Source organism: Pagrus major, chromosome 22 (genome assembly GCF_040436345.1).
Source record: "Pagrus major chromosome 22, Pma_NU_1.0".
Taxonomy (NCBI): domain Eukaryota; kingdom Metazoa; phylum Chordata; class Actinopteri; order Spariformes; family Sparidae; genus Pagrus; species Pagrus major.
Window position 1 is genome coordinate 18,443,213 of NC_133236.1, and position 20,876 is coordinate 18,464,088.

A 20,876-nucleotide genomic window follows, 5' to 3' on the forward strand; every position below is an offset into this window, starting at 1 on the left:
CAATCTTATACTATATATTTTTGCTCATGTAAGACTAATTGAAGATATTTACATTGATGCAGCCTGTTGAGACTTTTACTTGGATCTGGATATTTCTTCCAGCACTGCTTGCTATTTTTGGGGCAGACCAGTAATAACAACTGATTAGTTTGCAGATGAAACACGTCGTTTCATCCTCGTTTGAAAGAAGATACGATTAAAGTTAAAACACTCCGGTTACTGATGTGAACTGCGATCATTTAATTGGTGTAATCACGTGCCTGTCACGTGACTCAGCTCTCGGGTCGGGCCCTGGCAGTGTCCAGAAGCAGGCTGCAGGCAGAGGAAGCAGCAGCGGTACTGAGCCGAGGTAAGCGCTTCACTGCTCACTGATGTTCTCCGGCTTTGTGGACGACAGGTCTGATATTATTCTGCCACTTTGTCCTCTACGCCACCGAACTACGGTTAATAAGAATAGCTACATGCTAATATAAAAAAATCCGGTAGCATAAACAGAGAGCTAACGTGCTAGCCATAGCCTGTTAGCGACGAGTGCCAGCGGCGGATGGACGCAGCCAGTCTCCGCCGATGGTGGCTCAGGTTCAGCTAGCTAGCTGTTCGCTTAGCCGGTTAGCTACCGCTGGCTCGTTCGTCGCATTCCCGGTTAGATTATCGTGAATTAACTGGACAGAGGAGATGAATTAAGAGGAAAGATTAATCCCGCTGCTGACATGTTTTCATCGGAGCCCACGGAGCTCTCTGCCTTGATCCAACATCCAGGGTCTAGCTAGCTGTGGCTAGATGGTAGCCCACGGTGATGGGTGTTTTTGGGCTATTTTGGCATCATCTCACGGGCTTCAGCAGTAAAATGAGTGTAGGTTAGTAGCGTTACTATGACTGGCTCTTTCTGTACGTGAACGTTACATTAGACTAGCATTTCTGATGTGTTTTCTTTTGGTGTTTTATAAATGGGGTGCTCTTGGGGTGACACTTGTCCATACTTTATTTGAATTTGTGTGGATACTATAATTCCTCATAATGACATCTAAATAATCTTATACAACAGTTGTGAATCGGGTGTCACTTTTATTGGCAGATAGCATCACGATTCTTAACGTGACGCTACGTTCACTGCCCACTGGTCTGTCCGTCTTGTCCGTCGCACCTCTTTGGCTTTTTTTTGTCATTATAATAGTCTAATTTTCTTTTTTTATCGTCTTTTTTTCTCGCATTGTTTTGTTCTTTACCTCATTTACTGTTTATTTAAACGTTTAGCCGCGAGAGGCCGCTTTGGTACGTGAGTGTAGCATTATAAAACATGAGCTAAAAATGATACATGGTTTCCTAAATAATTCAGCAATTAGTTAAATATCCTTCCGCTAAGCAGGATAGTCCTCGAGTGAAGTGAGAAGTAGCGGTAAGTGAGGGGTTATTTTAGGCGAGCGCATTAATATTTAAATTAGCGGCTGTGGGCGGCAGGTGAGTGTTTTCTGTACCGTGATATCGTTTGCTCGGAGGACGATTTTAAACCGCATTTTCTTTAATAACACGGTTGTTTATTTGTCAGCGTGATTTTAAAAACATCCCATTTTCTGTATCCAGCAGTCATCCATGGGATCCCCGAGGCGGGTGTTAAAGGCAGACAGGCTGACGTGATGACGTTACCGGGAGAAGCGGCTCTCCTGCGGGCTGACAGCTGATGGAGAGGAGTCCCTGCTCCTCCTCTCACACACACGGCCCGGGTCGTATGAGGAGGACGCGGAACCCAGAGATGACACACTGAACTGGACAGAAACCTTACCAACTGGAGGCACTGGGATGGATGAGTTTACAAGATAAAGATTTTCCTTTTTTTTTTATTATGTGGATGTGGATGGATTCTGCCACAGTGATGGATTTCTAAATAATTTCCTCATCTGTTGCCTTTGTCATCGAAACAGCATCAACAAGGTGATCAAACACATCAAAATGACCTGAATGAGTGCCTTTTTGTAGTGTGATATCTTCACTCCAGCAATGCTAAAGTCCACAGCTTTGTGACCTCATTTGTGCTTTTGGAGACATTTTCACAGCTCAACTTTTAATCAGTATTACAAATCGCCGAGATAGCAGAGAAAACAAAAGTACTATGCACCGTTGTCGCTGTCTCACACCCGACACCGAACCAGTAACCTCAGCGGAGGAGAGGCGCTCATAACGACACCGACCCCCTCCGAAGAAGACGCCCCGACCTCCCTCTGGGTAGTTTTTATTTTATCCACGGGGGGTGCAGAGATCCGCGGGGATGTTCGCCGCCGTGGAGCATGGCCCGGTCCTCTGCAGCGACTCGAACATCCTGTGCCTGTCCTGGAAGGGCCGGGTGCCCAAGAGCGAGAAGGAGAAGCCGGTGTGCAGGAAGCGCTACTACGAGGAGGGTTGGCTCGCTACCGGGAACGGGCGAGGAGTTGTCGGGGTCACGTTCACGTCCAGCCACTGTAGACGGGACCGGCCAACCCCGCAGAGAGTGAACTTTAATCTCAGAGGACACAACAGCGAGGTAAGAGGGGATTAATGGGAAAATGCACGTTAGATCTTCCCTACTCTAGTAAAAATGCTTATCTAATCTTAGTACAAGTCATTGTAAAAGTTTCAATATGGCATCTTGATCATAATTTATTTCATTCTAAATATTTCATACATGTCTATTTTAAGTGATGCCCCCAACTCAGTGTTATCTGATTGTCCTTTAACTGTAGCTGTTATTCCTGACTCCCCAGAAGTAGTTTAGGATTATTCATTAAGCAAAAGCAGAATTTCTCACAATTGTTATCTGTTGTTTTACACATCGAGTCATTAGAAGTGTGAATCTTCACTGGCCTCACGATTCGATTATGATTCAGCTGTCAAAGATTTGAATGAAAAACGATTCGCGATGCATCTCGGTGTATGGCATCCTCAGTGATCTAGATTACTGCACATGGCTACTTTTTCATCATTTTAAATTCCCCTTTTATTCAGAAAGTCCTTCCAATAGTCAGACTACAGCAGTCTACAAGATAAAAGCTGCATCTTTTCAGTACATAAACAAAACATTTACAATCTGCAGTGCCTTCCACATTTGTTGTAATCTACAATAATATTGTTTTCACATGGTGGCTTTAAGATAAGGCATTTATTGACTCTGCTGTACACACCTTTCTCAGAGTTGCATGGCAAAGATGACAGCGCCTCTTAAGATCTTGGCTGATTAGCTGGGCTTGCTGTGACAGTTATTATGTATGAGTGCAGACGTTAGCTTCAGGTGAAAATGGCTAACGTGGGTCTCGTCCAGTTTGTGCTTCCCAGCAAGTTCATAAAATTCGACATGTGCCCCGAGATGTCCGTTTTAAAAATACTGAGAGTTTTTTATCATTCGCTGATGATCTCTGCCCCCCTCCAATATACCTCCTACGTAAGTAACATTGGCCTAATGTCTGCCCCCCATTTAAAGATTGGGAGCAACGTAATTTTATTGTCCAGCTGAGGCCGGACAATCAACAATCGACATAAGCTGCGGGCTCTCGATTATGCTCTGTCTCTGCATCGATGCAGAATCTTCCACGTCTGTGATCTTGTAATCGAGAAATTTCCACACCTCTACTAGTTATCCACCTCTCTTCTAATTCATCATCCTCTATACTGTAAAGAAATACAACATCAGTTTCTCTACATTTATACCTGTGATGATAGATTATTGATCCCATTTATCCCCTTCAAACAGGCTGCTCAAACCTCAATCCTTTTCATGTAGAGATGCAGGGTAGAGCCCTAGCGATATATCAGTATCAGCGTATGTGTCGTCTGATATGCACCGACATCATTTTCTTTTCTGTTTTTTTTTTTTTTTATAGAGCGTAATGCAAAATTATTAAATTCCCTTCCAAGTTTACTGTTCTAGTACAATAATGTAATTTCCGACAATGTGAAAAATATCCTGCTTCTGTTACGTATGTCACATTTGAGGGATCATTGCCAAAAATGTGTTTACGACGTATATATATTCTGTCTATATAAGAATATTGGCCCATATATTAATATTCTAATCTGTATTGACATTGGCCCCCAAAAAACGGTATTGGTCGAGCTCTAATGCAGGGAAATGCAAATGACTGCAACTTATATTTTTTTATTAATAGAAGCGCTCTGGTTTACAAATGTATGATTGAAGACTACAGGCTCAGAAGTTTTCTTTTCACTTTATTTTTCCAAGCTGCAGGTCAGGGGCAGAACAGTTTCCTTGAAGCTGCTGGTCTTTGAACTTACTTGGAGCGGGTGTTTTTAAGTTTTTCTACTGCATGTGATTTTAGTGTTTTAACTAGAAAAAGAGGAGCAGGAGGACTAATCGATGGAATAAATTTTTTTGTGTGTTTGGAAGTAAGAGCTGTATATGGTTATTTGCTCATGTTTTAAACACCCTGCAATATATCTCGCTGCTGTTCTTCGTCAAAGCATATCAGTACTCCACTCTCAGGCAATGCTCTTATCTCTCACCATTGTTTTACCCTCCAAAGTTTCCCACCAACAGTGCACTCACTGAGCACATTTATTTTGTTATTGAAAACGTCAGCAGAGTAATATCGGAGCCGATTGCCGGCCATGTATATGAATATTCCCATCAGTATATGGCAGTGGAGATTGCACACAGGTTGCATTTTCTCCTTTAGTGGGTGTAGCTGTTGGTCAGATGGAGCAAGGTGCTGTGTCAGCATTCCATAAGGCAGCTGAGGGGAGAGTGGATGAATCCCCACAGAGAGTGACTGAAGCGCAGCAGAAATGTCATTTAACTGTGCCCACTTGAATGTGGTCCAAGTTCTGAAATTTCCATTTTGTTGTTTTGGTGCATGCCGTGTGGAAGAGGTTAAACCTATATAACTGTTATTTACCCACTTTTTCATATGTGAATTTGACTTCATCCAGTAGGCAGAAAATTCATAATGACAAATTTCTTTTGTGTATTAAAGTTACTCGTATCAATCGTGATGGAACTTGTATAGTAGTGGCGTTTGCTTTATTTATTTTTAATTTAAGATCCATATTAAGTGTTGCAGTTGCAACAGCTGTCATTCCATTAATACCCAAAGGTGTGATGTTTAATATAGGGCTGCACAATATATCGTTTCAGCATCGACATGTGTGCATGTGCGGAAGTCACATGCAGAATGTGGAATGTCAAGTAAGGCAAATCAACTCAAACACATCATGCTACAACTCTTTTGCAGCTTGATACAAAAGCAAAACTCGTACTCCCCTATGAAATCACCCCAATCATTCGAGAATAATTATGCATTTCCAAATAGAGTTACTGAAGTTATCTGGTGAAATTCCCTGTACTTTTTCATGTCGCAATATATGTTGCAAAAAAAACCCAAAATATTGCAATGTTGTTTTTTTCCAAAATCCTGCTGCCCTAGTTTTATATCTTTTGAAGTTTGGTTGCCATTCTCCTTTGTGTCTACCAAAATAAAAAAAAACATTGCACAGCTCTCACCCAATAATCTGTGCTTTACTCACCAAATGTTTTTGACTATCTTACTCAAATCATCAAACATCGATGTTTGGTGATTTGAGCACTGTGGGCTGGAGCACAAAAATATTTGGTTGATTTATTTAAAAACATTTTTTGGCATCTTTCAAGATGCTTTTCACATGAAACGCAGGTGCAGCTGCACATTTCCACACTGTCCTCTGACCTCACCCCAGCACCAGTGATGAAAGTAGTAATGTCCTCTCCACTTCAACTCTAGATTTGATATAAAGCAATAAATAAAGGCTTTGCGAAATCCAAAATCCATCACTCATCCACCGTATGCATAATTTGGGGATTTTGACAGTGGTGGAAATCACACCACTAATGAATTCTGTCAAGTTATGACTGATCTGTTCCCTCACTTGCATCATTTTCCATCCCAGTTCTGTTGAGGAGAGGAGAGAATGCCGTTTGCAGTATACAGTCCAACACCAAGGAAATAAAGCACAGCTTGGTTTATATTCTCCAGTCCTGTCCAGGTGTTAGAATATGTTTTGGAAGAGGCAAAAACTCTCCTTAAGGCAAAATTATTTCATTATTTAATTCAATTTTTGAAAGGGCTATGTCAATACATTTGGGTAACCTTTTCGTGTCATCAAAAGCTGCATGCTCAGCTATAAAAGAAGTCATGTCCTCTGACAGTCCTGTCCTTTTTAAGACGTCAGCACTGTCATTGAGCAATTGTCATCGTTGGTGACGAGTGTCCTTTCACATGAATTGGCTCAATTCATGATATGAATGAGCTCACACACACAAAAATGCAACATGAACTCATCCTGTAGGAGTCCAGTCCTGCCTGCCAAGATCAATACTCACGCCAGCATCCTTAAGTTTGGCCATTATTCCTGTTGATGTATAGACCAGAGTGTCCTGTGATCATTTTAATGTAAGCGAGCGTCTGAACTGATGTGTCTTTTGGACTTGGCCCAATACGGGCAATGTAGTAAAGTAAAGGGCAGATATTAAGCTGTCAGACATCTGTGAAGAAGAGGGTAGACGGGTAGAGTGTTGCACTGCCTCTGCTTGGATAAGGGGTTTATTTACACTTGAGTCCAGCATATGATAGAAAAGGTTGGCACTCATGGCACTACAAATATTTTGGACAAAAACATCTTTTGTTTTGGTGAAGCTCAGCTGTTGTCCTGCACTAGCACCTATTTTCACCTAAAGGCTCTCATGATCTTCCGATAATCAAAAGGTTTTGAAGTTTCAAGGCCTGTAATACATCTCTGATGATGGTTTGTCCTCATCTCTGTGTCTAATTCCCCTTCAGCCATGGTGAGGGATAATTACAAGGTAATAGCTTCAAAGGGAGCAAGGTGTGTGTGTGTGTGTGGGGCCACACTCCTTTTGTTCTGTCTCCAACAACCATCTTTTTCCATTCTGTGTCACGAGTGAACTACTTTGTATTCTCTGCTTTGTGTTTTTCATGGAGCTTGGTTGCTAAGCAGAAATGCTCAGACCTATATTGCACACTGTCAAGTCAGCATTATGCTATCATATTCCATTTCTATAAACGCAATTTTGATTTGTTTTTTATTATGCTACACTATGTCGACATTAATTCTATTGCTTTATTATGGTCCTATCAAAATATTGGTCTTACTCACGGCTGCAGCTACTAATTATATTCATTTATCAATTAACTTACAGATTTATTTTGTTCTTTGTTGCTTAAACAGGAAGTTAGCAGATTTTTAACCAGCTTTGTATCACAACAATGTTGGTAGTATAGGCAAATGAACAGTGTTAGACGTCTCTACATTTTGCCTGCATCCAGAGCCCCAAACTTTTTGACGGCAAAAATCTGACAGATGACACAAAATGCTTCATCTATCAGATTTTAGGGCTGTTTTATCAACTACATATTGTATCTCAGCATGTAGTACGCGTGCATTCGTGAACACAGAGTTTAGTCTGGTTGAGAGGTTGGATCACTTGCATTGAGTGAGGGGAGCCTTACCAAACTTCGATCAAATGTAAAACTAGGCAGTGCTGATAAACTACAAACCAAGATTCTGTTACTACACTGCCTTCCTTTTTCAAAACTGAGGCCAAGTCAAAACCAAATACGACCCAACTTGTAGTATGTCACCCAGCAGTGGGAGTGTATGTTGTCCGTTTTCTGCTCTTTGAGCAAACGGGAATACTACAGAAGCCCTAAAGGGCCATGCATTCATACATTTTATTTCCTCAGTTTTCCCGTGATAACGAGTTAATGTCATTTGTGTTCTCGAGATCTCGAGTTATTATCTCGAAATAACAACTGCCGTTTTCCCGAGATAATGGGATAATTTTCGTGAGATCTCGAGATAACGAAACTTTGTTTTCCCGAGATAACGATATAACTAATGCGAGATCTTGAGATAATGACTGTGATATGATAGGCCTGAGATTAATTAATTTCATTTGTTTTCTTGAGATCTCGAGTTATTATCTCGAAATAACAACCGTATAACTGCCGTTTTCCCGAGATAACGGGATAATTTTCTCGAGATCACGAGATAACAAAACTTTGTTTTCCCGAGATAACAATATAATTAATTCGAGATCTTGAGAAAACAAAACGATAGTGTAGTATATTAAATCATTGCAGGAAACATCATTCAGTGTAGCAATGTCAGAGGAGCAGGAGCATATCGATCACCGCGTCACATATCTTTTCAATCAAAGCCTGACACAGGCTGAAATAGCATTATGTCTTGCTATTACAGATAATATACACATTAGTGTGCGTAATCTAAAAAGACAGTTAGCAAGGCTTCAGCTATATCGGCGGCGCAATCTAAGTGAGCCTGATGTCGTCGTTAACTACATCGCTGACCAGCTACGAGGTCCCGGGTGTCTCCATAATCTCAGGCCTATCATATCACAGTCATTATCTCGAGATCTCGAATTAATTATATCGTTATCTCGGGAAAACAAAGTTTTGTTATCTCGAGATCTCAAGAAAATTATCCCATTATCTTGGGAAAACAGCAGTTGTTATTTCGAGACACAAATGACATTAACTCGTTATCACAGGAAAACGGAGGAAATAAAATGTATGAATGCATGGCCCTTTAGGGCTTCCGTAGAATACCACAGACCCTTTCCTATGTTTTCTCCAGTCATCTAGCACCAATTTAAAAATATTTATTTCTTCCTACTGCATAGACAGCCCAATTTAATGCAAGGACCATCTTTCCATCGGTGAAATACTTCTTTAATCACTTAGTTTTAAATGTCATGTCAGATTGCTCATTAAAATGATATGAGCATCTTAACATAGTGTTTGTATCCCAACCAGCAGTCCAGAACCCACAGATATTCAGTCTACAACAACGTAAAACATAGAAAAGCAACAAATCCGTACATTAGAGTAGCTGGAGCAAGTGACTTAAAAAATGACTGAAACGATCAGTCAATAAGTGCTGATTAGTTTTCTGTTAATCGACTTATCATTTCTGCACTAATCTTGTTGATTTAACATGACTACTTTGTTAGTGTCTGTTTCAAACTGATTCTAGCTGATTGATCATTGAGTTGATATGATGTTAAATCTGTTTTGTTCTGAAAGAAATGTTTTCTCACGCCATGACAGTTGCACACAACTTTGTATTAAAACACAGATTAAATATGTTTCCCGAGTAACAGTCTTTTTAGACTAAAAATAAATCAGGCAGACAAGTTTAAAAAAAATGTTTTATTGAAAGAAAATCTGCCTTTCAGTGTCCTGATACTATTTTTATATCGTTATCCAAACAGAGCTGCTGAACTTTATCAGGAGGCTTGTCAGTTGCACCACACTTAAATCAAATTGAAAATAGATGAAAGCAATGAGTTTTGCGTCTTTTTATTTGACTATACTTGTGATGATGCGGAGTAACCCCTCTGGGACGTGCATCAGAATAGATCAACACCTCTTTTGACAATCAGGTGCTTTTTTTCCATTACAGTGCGCTCAGATGCTGAATTGACTGAGCAGCTAGTCACTGGGAGTCCATTCATTTTCCATGAGAGCTGAACGTCCTCGAATGGCTTGACAGTGACTGTCTACATGTTGACAAGTAAATGTTGGCTGCTGCAGCACAGGTTTTGGGCAAATTGTCTTTCAGAATCCTGTCAGCTGCTAGCTGTGATATTTGTCTTACAATCGAATCATACATATATGCTTTACTATGTGAGGGAAGTGCTTTTATTTCCAGTGAAAATATCCTCTTGTGATTTCTTATTGCTGCAACATCTTTTGTCTGTCAGTGTATGTTTGCTATAGTAAGTTGTTCGCAGTCAGAAAGCAAAGCACAACTGCTATTTTTTGAGCATGGGCGCTGTGAGGGAAAGTAGTACATTAAGTGGCAGTCTCAAGGGGGGTTGTTTTCACTTTGTTTGCTGAAAATATGCATCCTGATAGTCCTCAGCCAATGTCATTGTGTTTACAAATTATTGTAGCTGAAAGGATGAGAAATTTTGTTGGACTGCTGGAACAGTTCAAATGCACAATCTGATATTGTCTTGTTGGTGTTGTCCTTGAACATCATAAATATTGTTGCTCCAGGACCATTACTCCAACTCATCAATCATGTTTTTGTTATGCCATAGCTCTGGACTCAGGGAAATAAGCCCATGGGAGAAGTTATCCTTTAAGACACTTGTTTACAGTTGTGAGAGGGTGTATTGTAAGCCAAACGATGTTTTCCTAAACCTAACCAAACACTGACAAAAACTGGAAAGACACGGAAAATACTAATAATACTTGGTGTAAAAATATTAAGCAAACAGTATAATAGTATGTTCCAAATGGAGTACAAGTAAAGGCCCTTTACTTAAACCACACAGCCATGACAACTTGCTGTTGCTGATTTTCCTAACCTGGTGCAACATTAATTATGATGTTCTAGGAACAACATCAACACGGCAAATCAGATACACCCAGTTTATACACACCTCACTAACAGTCCCATGAGTGTTATGGGTGGATTCACAACTGTTGGTTTTCCCTTTGAGGCCAGATCCAGGCTCTTCGTTAAGGCACATAGGGACAAATGTCTGAGGCCCTAATCCAACAGAGACGGGTGACCCCAGGACACCAAGCTCGTGTTTACCACTTCACCATGTAGGTTGAACTGACATTGCAGCTTCTTTGTGCTTCTGTGGCCTACGTGTTCATCTGCTCATACTGATTTGTGTCTGATCAGATGTTCTTGTTTGGGTACTAGTATAGCGGTGATGCTTAGTGCATGTTTATTTGACACATGAATATAGAACCGAGGAACATTTAAGTTCTCTCTACAGGAGTTTCAGTTGTGTCAATTAGTGTGATTAAAACTCCAACTTGTAAGTAAAACTCAAGGTTTTGGATCCTGTTAAAATCACTTGAGTGGTTTTTGTTTGCCTCTTGTTTCAGGCCTCTGAAAACTTCTTGACTTTCAAACTTCATGGGGTCTGTGCACTCGTCTACTAATGCTGATACTGATAGATCAGAGGGAATGAATCTTTCTCAGATAACCCCACCACCATGTTCTTCTGTCTGAATTTTTTTTTTTTGCTTGTGCTGTGTGACGTTTTTGTGCGTCAAAAGTGGTTTCCTGCTGAAGCCTTATAAATAAATCATTTAATAGCTCTGATAGAGGGTTTGTGCAAGAACCAGCACTGATCTTGGACCTGCACAGCACTTTTAAATAGGCAATAATTGAGGAAGAGATACTGGGTGACTTAATGGGGACCATAATAATGGATTACAAGACAGGTAGAGTGCTGCATAATTTTTCCTGCAATACAAGCTGAAGAAAGTTGGAGTAAAGTCATCACTTTTAATGGGCCATGCTGCATTTCTGCCTCAGTTTTCCTCAGTGTCACCTACCTCAGCTTCCATCACCACGTGTGTCCAGACACTAATCTGTTGTCCCCGGTCGTATTATATTGTCTTTCCTTCCTCTGAACCAAAGCTCTCCATCCCCCTCTTCATTCTCTCATGATCTCCTCACCCGTGCCTCTACACGTCTTCCTCTTAAGTTCCTTATTTTTCTCTCCTCTTATCTGACCTCTTGGCATTAGAAGCCCTGCTCAGGATTGAAGATTACACGACCCATTCACTGCATTAAAATGGTCTCACCAAATGTGCTTAGTGGAGATGGCTTTAGTGTGCTAATCCATCCTTGGAGAGGACATGTTGCATAACACTCAGGTCCCCTGCTTCCTCAGATTCAGGTGTACTTTTCTGCTTGCTAGAAATTTTCCAAGAGGGACAGTGTGGCCTGTACAGTGCAGGTTCTTTTTGTTATGAGCAATGTTTGTTGGATCAGACAGACATATCTGCACACTTGGGTGCACATTGTTTTAGAGTTGTGCTATTTGCAGGATAAAAGCTTCTCATTCCAGCCTACACAGCAAACGGATGTGAAGACAAAAAATTTAAGCACTAGATTGCTCTTCTTTGCATGTCTTTTTGTACTCTGTGCCTATTTCAATGCTCTCAATGTTTCAGATAGGTTCAGTATTTGCCTAACACAAACTGACACATGTTTATACTTGTCAGTTTGATTAATCTCAACACATTGCATTCATATTTTGTTAGATTTTTACAGCCCAGAAATGCATCTAAGGAATGGCAAAAACTGTTAAATTCAACATAACAAACTGATGACAAGTTATTAGTCGAGTTGCCTTGTGATGCTACTAATTTATTTATGCATGTCACAATTCTTTCCCAAAATCTCCTATTACAACTCAGGGGCAGCCTGGAAAATCATATTGCTGTTATCAGTATCATTAAAAACATCATGACATTAAACGTCTAGAAGCAGGTAGCTTCATTAAAAGGTGGCGCTCCATGTAGGGCTGTTTTAACTGCACAACGGTTGCTACCATAGACAACAAGGTCAGCAACATCAGTAACAGCAATTCGTTACCCATGTCAAATTTAACCGCTGGTTGTCGAGGGAATCAGGGTAGGACATGTCGTAACTGATTAAAAAAAACAATCCGGAATTGAATGTGGTTGTCTGCATCATCATTTCAAAAAATCTTTTTTTTTTTTTTGAAAAAACAAGTTTCTGAATATCCACCCTGGCAGGAGTTTTCTAAAAGGCCCGTTTTCAGTGACTTTAAATGCTATTTAGGTCTGTACAATAGGCCAATAGATGTAGAAAAGCTACATTTTAAGAAATATCCATGTACATGTTGACAATGTGAGCAGTACAAAGTGGCATACATTAAAGCCTGAGCAACCACACCTCTTAGTTGTTGGATCACATAAAATTTAAATATAAGTAGTAAAATACTAATGTTGTAGCTTTTAGCATAAATATATCATTTTCTTAATCTTTTTGGAATTAAATCTAATTTAAAGTCAGGTGTGACTTTCTGCTGTCCCTTTGCTTGCAGCTACTTGCTATTTGTCGAGCTTTGCCTCACACCAAGTAATAACCAATGTAAATGCTATTGTCAGATATTGATATTGATTAAGGTTTTATCACATGCTTGCTCTACTCGTAAACATTTCAGATTCTACCACCGCCAAAGGTCTCGTCCCATTGCCCTTTCTGTCATGCCGCTAATCACTCCGGCCCTGCTTTGCCCATTCTTGCTTCCTTGCTTTTGTATCAGCACAGCGCAGCGCTTTTCTTTAATTGAGTTTTGTGTCTGAGTTAATATCATGTCAGACCCAGAATCAAGGGAGAGCGTAGAGGGAAAGGGGAGCGTCTACCCATCTCACTTGCCACCAACAATTGCTTTTTCTTTTTATAGAAATATATTTTATTATTATTCTATAAAATATATTTTATAGAATTATATGTTTCTTTCTCTAGTCTTATGAGGTTTTTCTTTTAATTTTTTGTTTTGTTTTGTATTTATATGAAATTCCACATGTGGCACATTTAATACCAAACTGAACTGAGCTAAAAACAAAATTATTGGTGCAACTATGACCTTTGTTCTAAATCTTATTTAAACTCTTGCTTTATTTAAAACTTGAATAAAGCAAGAATTGATCTTCAGCTGCACTTGAAACACTGAGTTAATGTCTACCAGTTCAGCCTGCTTATTCATAACCTTCTTGCAAAAAGAAAGTCCTTGGCGCCAGGGGCCTGTGTTGCCAGGGACCCATGTGCTCACGACTGCACCACAGTGACACTGCACTGTCACAGTGTCCTCTCACTTCTGCTGACTCCAATGCAACCCAAAGCTGTCCCTTGATTTGATTTGGTCTTCTCAGATAAGTTGCTGGGGTCAGCTTAGCTCCCAGTCTCTAAGTCCCAGCAAGAGGCCAGAGCTGCAATGACAACAGCAAGGCATTGACTGCAGGAGTGAAGACGATGCCAACCACCCAGGCAGAAGTTGTCAATGGCGGTGCACTGGCCAAAAGACCGAATTAAAGGGATCGGAAACGGGGAGTCTCCTCTCCTCTTACCAGGCATTTGTTTGAATGAGATGAAAACAAGCCTGGAAACACATGGCTGTAGACTTCTTCAGCCATGTTGCAGTTGTCCTACAACTCTCTAATTTTTAAAATGTTAATTTTAGGTACTTTTTTGTCTTTGAACATGTGTGCACAAATCGCCAACTGCATAGTGATTCAGTTTGTCAGTACATGTCTTTGACCATGCAGCACATGCTAATTAATGAAGATTTTATCAAGTCTGTATGTGTATGCATATGTGCACATGGCTTCTTTGTCAATGATCCCTCCGGCCCTCCGCTGTCCTGTTGCTTCTCACTCTTATCCTGTCTGTCTCCATGTGATGTCTGATCTCCCAGATCGCCGCGTCACAGCGAGGTGCTCAGCTGTCCCCCTCGCGGGATGCCTGACCAGCTCACACTAATCTCCAGACTGAGCTAAATTTACACATACACAGATTATTCTCACCTCTATGAGGCTGCAGATAAGTGTGCACGCTTGCAAGACACAGCATGTGTTAACACTATGCTAATTTCTTTTTTGTTGTTTTTCTTTTGGCCCTTCTCTGTACAGTGTAAGAATGATGTTAGAATAATGCAAACTGGAACTCCTACCTAATCTAAAGCCTCATTTCTGCACTGGCTGGAGCTGAATTAGGTTGTATAATACCATCCGGAAAATCCATTTTTCTCACCAGAGGTTGCAGACAGTGCACAAGTGGAGTAACAAGACAGAGTTGTATTCCCCCAATGAGATCCTTGAGCATGGAAATTTGTTATCTTTGACAATACTGCTGCAGAAGCTTTGTCAGCTTTGCGCCAAGTGAGCAGTGCTGCATCAGGTGACTGCTGTATCTGAATGATAGATGGCAGGCTGTTTTTAATGATGTGTGAATATGGTTGAATCAATCAGGATGACATAGAGACCTTAGCTGCAGACCTGCAACAGGCCTGGTCTCGTTGTGTCCCCTTTCCTGCTAAGACAGACCTAAAGAGTAACGTAAGGATTTATACCACTGGGAGTGGGAGTGAAAACACTGTAAATCTGGCTCACGGGACACCTTATTGCTACGCTGGCAGGGCCAGGAGAGTAATGAATCCTACTGTACAGTCATTGTGCTGGAGGGCTGAACATGGTGTGTTCATATAAACATTTTTGTGTGAGTTTACCTGGGATAACCCTGTCTTTTATCACTTCAGACAGTTAACAATACACAAGGAAAATAAGGAATTGTTGAGGAAACCTGCAAAATAAACTTGATTGGTGACAGCAGTTACCACAGCACTGGTGCTGTAATTGCATAGAAATATCTCCTGCCGGAAAATTTTCAAGTGATTCTGTTTTACTCCTGTTTGGACTTTATTTATAGGAGCATTTCCCGCCTACAGCAGCCTAAAAATTGCTTAGTTTACAGGGTTTTTTCCTACCAATTTCCAGCTTAGGCACAGCTCCCAAGCCAATTTGGGCAGCATCACCACCAACTAAGCTGAATAAATGTAAAATCAATTTGCAAAGTATCAAAACTAACAACATTATTTTTCGCAGATCGAATGGTTCTAGTTAGTCCCCAGTGGACTTCTTTTGCAAGTTTTATTGTTAAGCTTTTGTAGGTTGTTAATGTATTATATGCATTAGCTTTTCCATCATTTGTGCACAGATATAATAACGGTTCAAAATGATGTGAAAATTGGTTATTTTTCATTGAAAAACATAAAATGGAAAAAACCCCGTCCCAAACAAGCAGTCCTCCACCGACCTAGGGAAACACTGGTAAATACTGTAACCTTATAAGGTATACCAACTTTACAAAAGCTACCTCAGATTTCTGGTGGTTATTAAACTGACTTGACGTTTGACCTGTAATGTTGTTTTTATCTTTTATTTTTCCCCACCCATTATTCTGATTGGGAATTTTATAAGCTTTTTGTCTCCTCTTTTCCCAAGCTTATAAAAATTCTGAGAACCACAGCACAATGTTGGTGAAAATACTATGTGATCACTCAATCATGCACCTGCTGAGCTAAACTTATGTAGCTTTTTACTGTCTGATATAGCTCCTGATACATATTTCTTTGAGAGTTTAAACAACCCAATAGTGTTATATTGAATTGGATTTTTTTTTTATGATTGTGGCAGAGGCACTCTTTATTTGAGGTGAGGTGGAGGCCTCAACATTACAACTGTATAGGAAACTGAAATAAATCCCACTGACAAGCAAGATGTGCATTTCAAAAAACAGTTTTCTACCACTGTGCTTTTAAAGTTTGTGCGTTACTATGTACGTGCAAAATCATCTCTTGTTCTAAAACAGGTGATATTGAGATGGATTTGTAAATGTAGCTGTCACAATCAAGTGGCATTGACGTAAGAGGATGTTGTAGCGTATATTGCTGGAGCAAGAACTGTGTACTTTAATGACACCTGTTGTACTGGACCATGTGGAAAGGATGATGTTGTTTGGGAAAAATCAGGAAAAGACTGGCTGGCTTATCCAACTTTCAGCCACTGATCTGTTGGACTTGCACTCAGAGAGCGTAAGCCCCGCTAAAACCAGCCCTGTGTTGTGTGTGTGTTTGAGCGTGTATAGCCCACGTGCTTCACTTGACGAGAGCAGAGCTGCTCCCTGCTTAGGATTATTCCTCTGGGAAAAGGCTGAGTCACGCTACAGAAGACCAGACAGATAGAGACACAGACAGAGGAGGGGGCTTGATGGAGATCTTTTAAGATGGATGGCACTGAATAGTTTGATCTATACTGCTCTCTGTCAGTGATCCACACCTTCTTCCTCTGCATCTAGTTTTGTAAGGGTAATCATGATCCATCTCTGTAACCACTGACCTCTGGGTAAATGCAGAAACCCATGCATCTATGAGGCACTGCTGTAAGAGGCTGTACAGTTTACTCTATGTTTGATCTTTAAACCAAAAGATGCTGTTTTCTGTAGGGGTGTTCATGCATCAGTGTCTCTTCAGAAATTCAGACATTCAGATTTGGAAAAAATAGACACTTTCTGTACGATTAAAATGGGAACCTTTTGCATTAAAACATACAGAACACTCTGGAAATGTCCATCGAAGAGAAGTGTGGCTGTACAACACTCTGATAAGACATGGAATAATTGAATCTTATTGTCTGTAATATATAGGATATTAGCAGCTCCTTTGTGAGTTTTTCAGAATGAGGTTAACCCACTTTGTGATGTATTTTCATCTGGCTCGATGCTAAATTTAGTTCATCGAAATGTTGGATCTTGGATTTTACTTACTTACTTACTGTATTTTAGGCATTTCAGCCAATGCTCCAGTGAAGAGCAACTTGCTGAGTGTGTGCAGGCAAAGAGCTCAGAGTCCTGATAAAGGTCACTCTGACCAAGGCACTGTGTTTTTGATCATCTCATGTTATCTGTTGTAGTTAAGGAGACAAAGCTGTGTCACGGGAAGGCCACTGTGTTGTGTGTAATATGGCAGTCAAAGAATTTAGCAATCGGTACTGAGTTAATTTGCATATTTAACTGAAAATACAGTCAGGGTCACACACACTGGCCCTCATAAGGATGTAGGACAGCCTCTCTAATCATCCCCTTCTTCCTTTTATTTCTATTCCTCTGTCTTTAAGGTGGTCTTGGTGCGGTGGAATGAGCCCTTTCAGAAACTGGCCACCTGTGATACAGATGGAGGGATCTTTGTTTGGATCCAGTACGAGGGTCGATGGTCTGTGGAGCTGGTCAATGACCGTGGAGCGCAGGTAAAAAGCATCACATAATTAAATCAGAAACTGAACTGCATTTTTACTTTTGTGATATCACTTTTTACATGACACAGAAAATGAAAAAAAAATTCTCAGAAATAATGGAGTGCGTATGAATAGCTAGTAGAAACACCATGAACCTGTATGGAGAGTTTTTCTTGCACATTTCCACCATATTGTGACTGTCTGAGCCATTTGTCTCGAACATCTCCCTAAAATTGCACGTGCTGATTTGAATAATAACTCCAAAGCAAGCGTACAATGAGCAGACCTGATCCGTCAATCAGTGTCATCTGATGAGTCTGACACATCCTGATGGCATCTTATCTTTTGTGATCAATTTAGTGAGCAGATGAGTCTAAACAGTAAACAATAGCCTCTCTCTTTAAATATATTGTCTATACACTTAAAAACTAAAAGTGCCTCTGCTCTTTTCCCTCAAGGTTAAGGTTTTATTTCTTTTTTTTTTTTTTAATTTAGTTTTTATTGACATTCTGCCACAAATATGACATGTATTTCCATTTAAAATATTCGTCACAAAATCAGCATAAATGTCTTTTTTCTAGTAATAAAAGAACACAAAAAACAAAACTAAAACATGAACATTTAGGGAGTTAGGTATGGTTACTATTACATATACAGCCTATTTATCTCAGGTTAAGCAAGTCAAAGTCCGGCCTGCGTGGTGTGATATAGTCTATCCATTTCTTCCAGCGTGAAGTAAACAAGTCCTTCTTGTAATTCAGATCTGCAGTTAATTTCTCCATTCTGCATATATCCATCGTAATGTCCATCCACATGGTCAATGTTGGACTCTCATGTGAAAGCCATTTTCTCGTAAGTGCCTTTTTGCCTGCCACCAGCAAAATACTAAGTAAATGTTTGTCTCTCTTTGTCCATCCTTCAGGCATGAGTCCAAAAAAAATAACTTTGCTTTGCAAGGGCAGGTGACTCCCAAAAATGTCTTGTATTGCCTTATGTATTTCCTTCCAATAATTTTTAATAACATGACATTCCCAAAAAACATGATAATGATTTGCATTCATACTTCCACAATTTCGCCAGCAGGCTGGGGAATTACCTTTATAATGAGATTTTTGGTAAGGTGTAATAAAATATCTAATCAGGCTCTTCCAGCCAAACTCCTTCCAACTCTGTGAGCTGCTACACTTCCATTGATATTCCCAGATTATTCCCCATTCATCCTCTGACAAATCTATTCCTCCTTCCATTTCCCATTTTGTTTTAATGTACAGGGTTGAATGTGCTTTCTTGTTTATAAGCCCTTTATATAAACCTGAAATAATACCTCTATCTTTGTTCGCACCATATGCCCTTTTAAATACATCTAACAGCTGTTTGCTCGATTCTGATATAAATATCAACTTGTTACTGATAAAATGTCTCAGCTGCAGGTAGCGGTAAAAGTCCTGTGCCTCTAGAGCATATTTCTCTTTAATTTGTTCAAAACTAAGTAGTGTATTTTCCTTTATTATCTTACATAAAGCTGTTAATCCTTTATTTGTCCATTCCTTGAATCTCATATCTAATTTATTTGGAACAAATTGTGTGTCATATGCACACCATTTAAGGACCACAATATCCTCTTCTAATTTGTATTCTGTTATTACTGTTTTCCATATTTTAAGTGTCAACTTGAACCATGGGTTTTCTGTATTTTTTATAAATTCTTGAAGGCTGCTATCGGCTATAAGTGCTTGTATGGGAATGGAAGTCAGACCCTCTTCAATATTTTTCCACTGAGCATCGTAGGAAGGATTACACCAGCATATCATAGGTCTCAGTTGTGCTGCCCAGTAGTAATCTCTAAGGGAAGGAAGGCCCCATCCTCCTTTTGCTTTTGTCAATTGGAGGGTTTTAAATCGGATTCGAGGTCTCTTACCTTGCCATATGTATCTGGACAACATTTTGTCCCATTCATTAAATTGTTTTTGGCTTATTTCTATTGGTAAGGTTTGAAATAAGTACAGTAATTTGGGGAGAATGTTCATTTTAATCGAGTCTATTCTTGAACTGAAACTTAAGTATGGGATTAGATTCCATCTTCCTATATCCTCTTTAATTTTTTTTTGTATCGGTGAATAATTATATTGTAATAGTTCTGTGAGGTCCTTCGGTATTACTACCCCCAAATACTTAAAATATTCTGTTTCCCACGCTAAATTATACTTACTCCTAATTTCACCTGGTGGCCTGTAGTTGTAGGTTAAGGTTTTATTTCAAGTACAAGCGTATTAAGTTATACTGACATTAGCAGAGCATTATTATAGCTGAGGCAGACTCATTTGCTATCAACAGTACAAGAGGCTGTGTTAAAATTGACAAGTGTGTGAGTGTAAATGTCTCACTACTGGCCCCTTGAGGCTGTGTTTTGAAATGACTTTGTCATCATTAGACTCCTGCTAGTGAGCATACCCGGTACCTAAAACACTTGAACATTGTTAATTAAGACCAGTGTCTCATTCGTGCTGGTAATTGGGCAGATGTTGCATTTTATAATGTTTACTATAGGGATACAGTTAATGATTAGTGTGATACTTAATCATTTTGTCTATAAAATACCTGGAATTTATGGGCATGCCTATTATAATACCCCATAGCCCAAGGTGGCTTCATTAAATTGTATTGTCTAATCAGCAGTCCAAAACCAAAATATAATCTATTTTCTATCATGTATGACAAAGAAAAATGGCAAATCCTCACATTGGAAATGAGAGGAAGTTTGCCATTTTTGCTTGAAAAGTGACTAATGGCCTAATTGGCAACTATTTTGAAAATGGATTAATCTTATGTTAATCAGCTTATTGATAAATCAAGTAATTGTTTCAGCTCTTCATAACAAAATCAACATGCGAGGCTTTAGGTGTATGCAAGGTTGGAGTGAGTGACAGCTAATAGTCATTTTTACAATGACTATTAGCTGCTTTAATAAATTAGCATCCTGTCATTAGATGTTTACATAATTTATCTGTTTCCCTGTAGGTAAGTGACTTTACCTGGTCCCATGATGGCACACAAGCTCTTATCTCCTACCGTGATGGCTTTGTCCTGGTGGGATCAGTCAGCGGGCAGAGACACTGGTCCTCCGAGATCAACCTGGAAAGCCAGATCACCTGTGGTATCTGGACGCCCGATGACCAGCAGGTAAGGCACGCACGCACGAACACACGCACGCACGCACGCGCACACACACACCACAGAATT

The 20,876-nt window shown here is 39.9% G+C and overlaps 1 protein-coding gene across 2 annotated transcripts in view; it reads left to right on the forward strand.

Moving 5' to 3' along the window:
* The first annotated feature begins 271 nt into the window (after positions 1-271).
* The window catches only part of tulp4a (TUB like protein 4a), a 36,663-nt gene continuing 16,058 nt past the window's right edge, over positions 272-20,876 (forward strand). The window contains exons 1-4 of one of the 2 annotated variants that reach the window (XM_073492748.1): positions 272-349; positions 1,582-2,515; positions 17,520-17,648; positions 20,655-20,816. In XM_073492748.1, coding sequence (XP_073348849.1) covers positions 2,264-2,515; positions 17,520-17,648; positions 20,655-20,816 — 543 coding nt within the window. In that variant the 5' untranslated portion in view covers positions 272-349; positions 1,582-2,263. The remainder of the gene's footprint in view (positions 350-1,581; positions 2,516-17,519; positions 17,649-20,654; positions 20,817-20,876) is intronic. The other variant, XM_073492749.1, reaches the window with a different exon arrangement.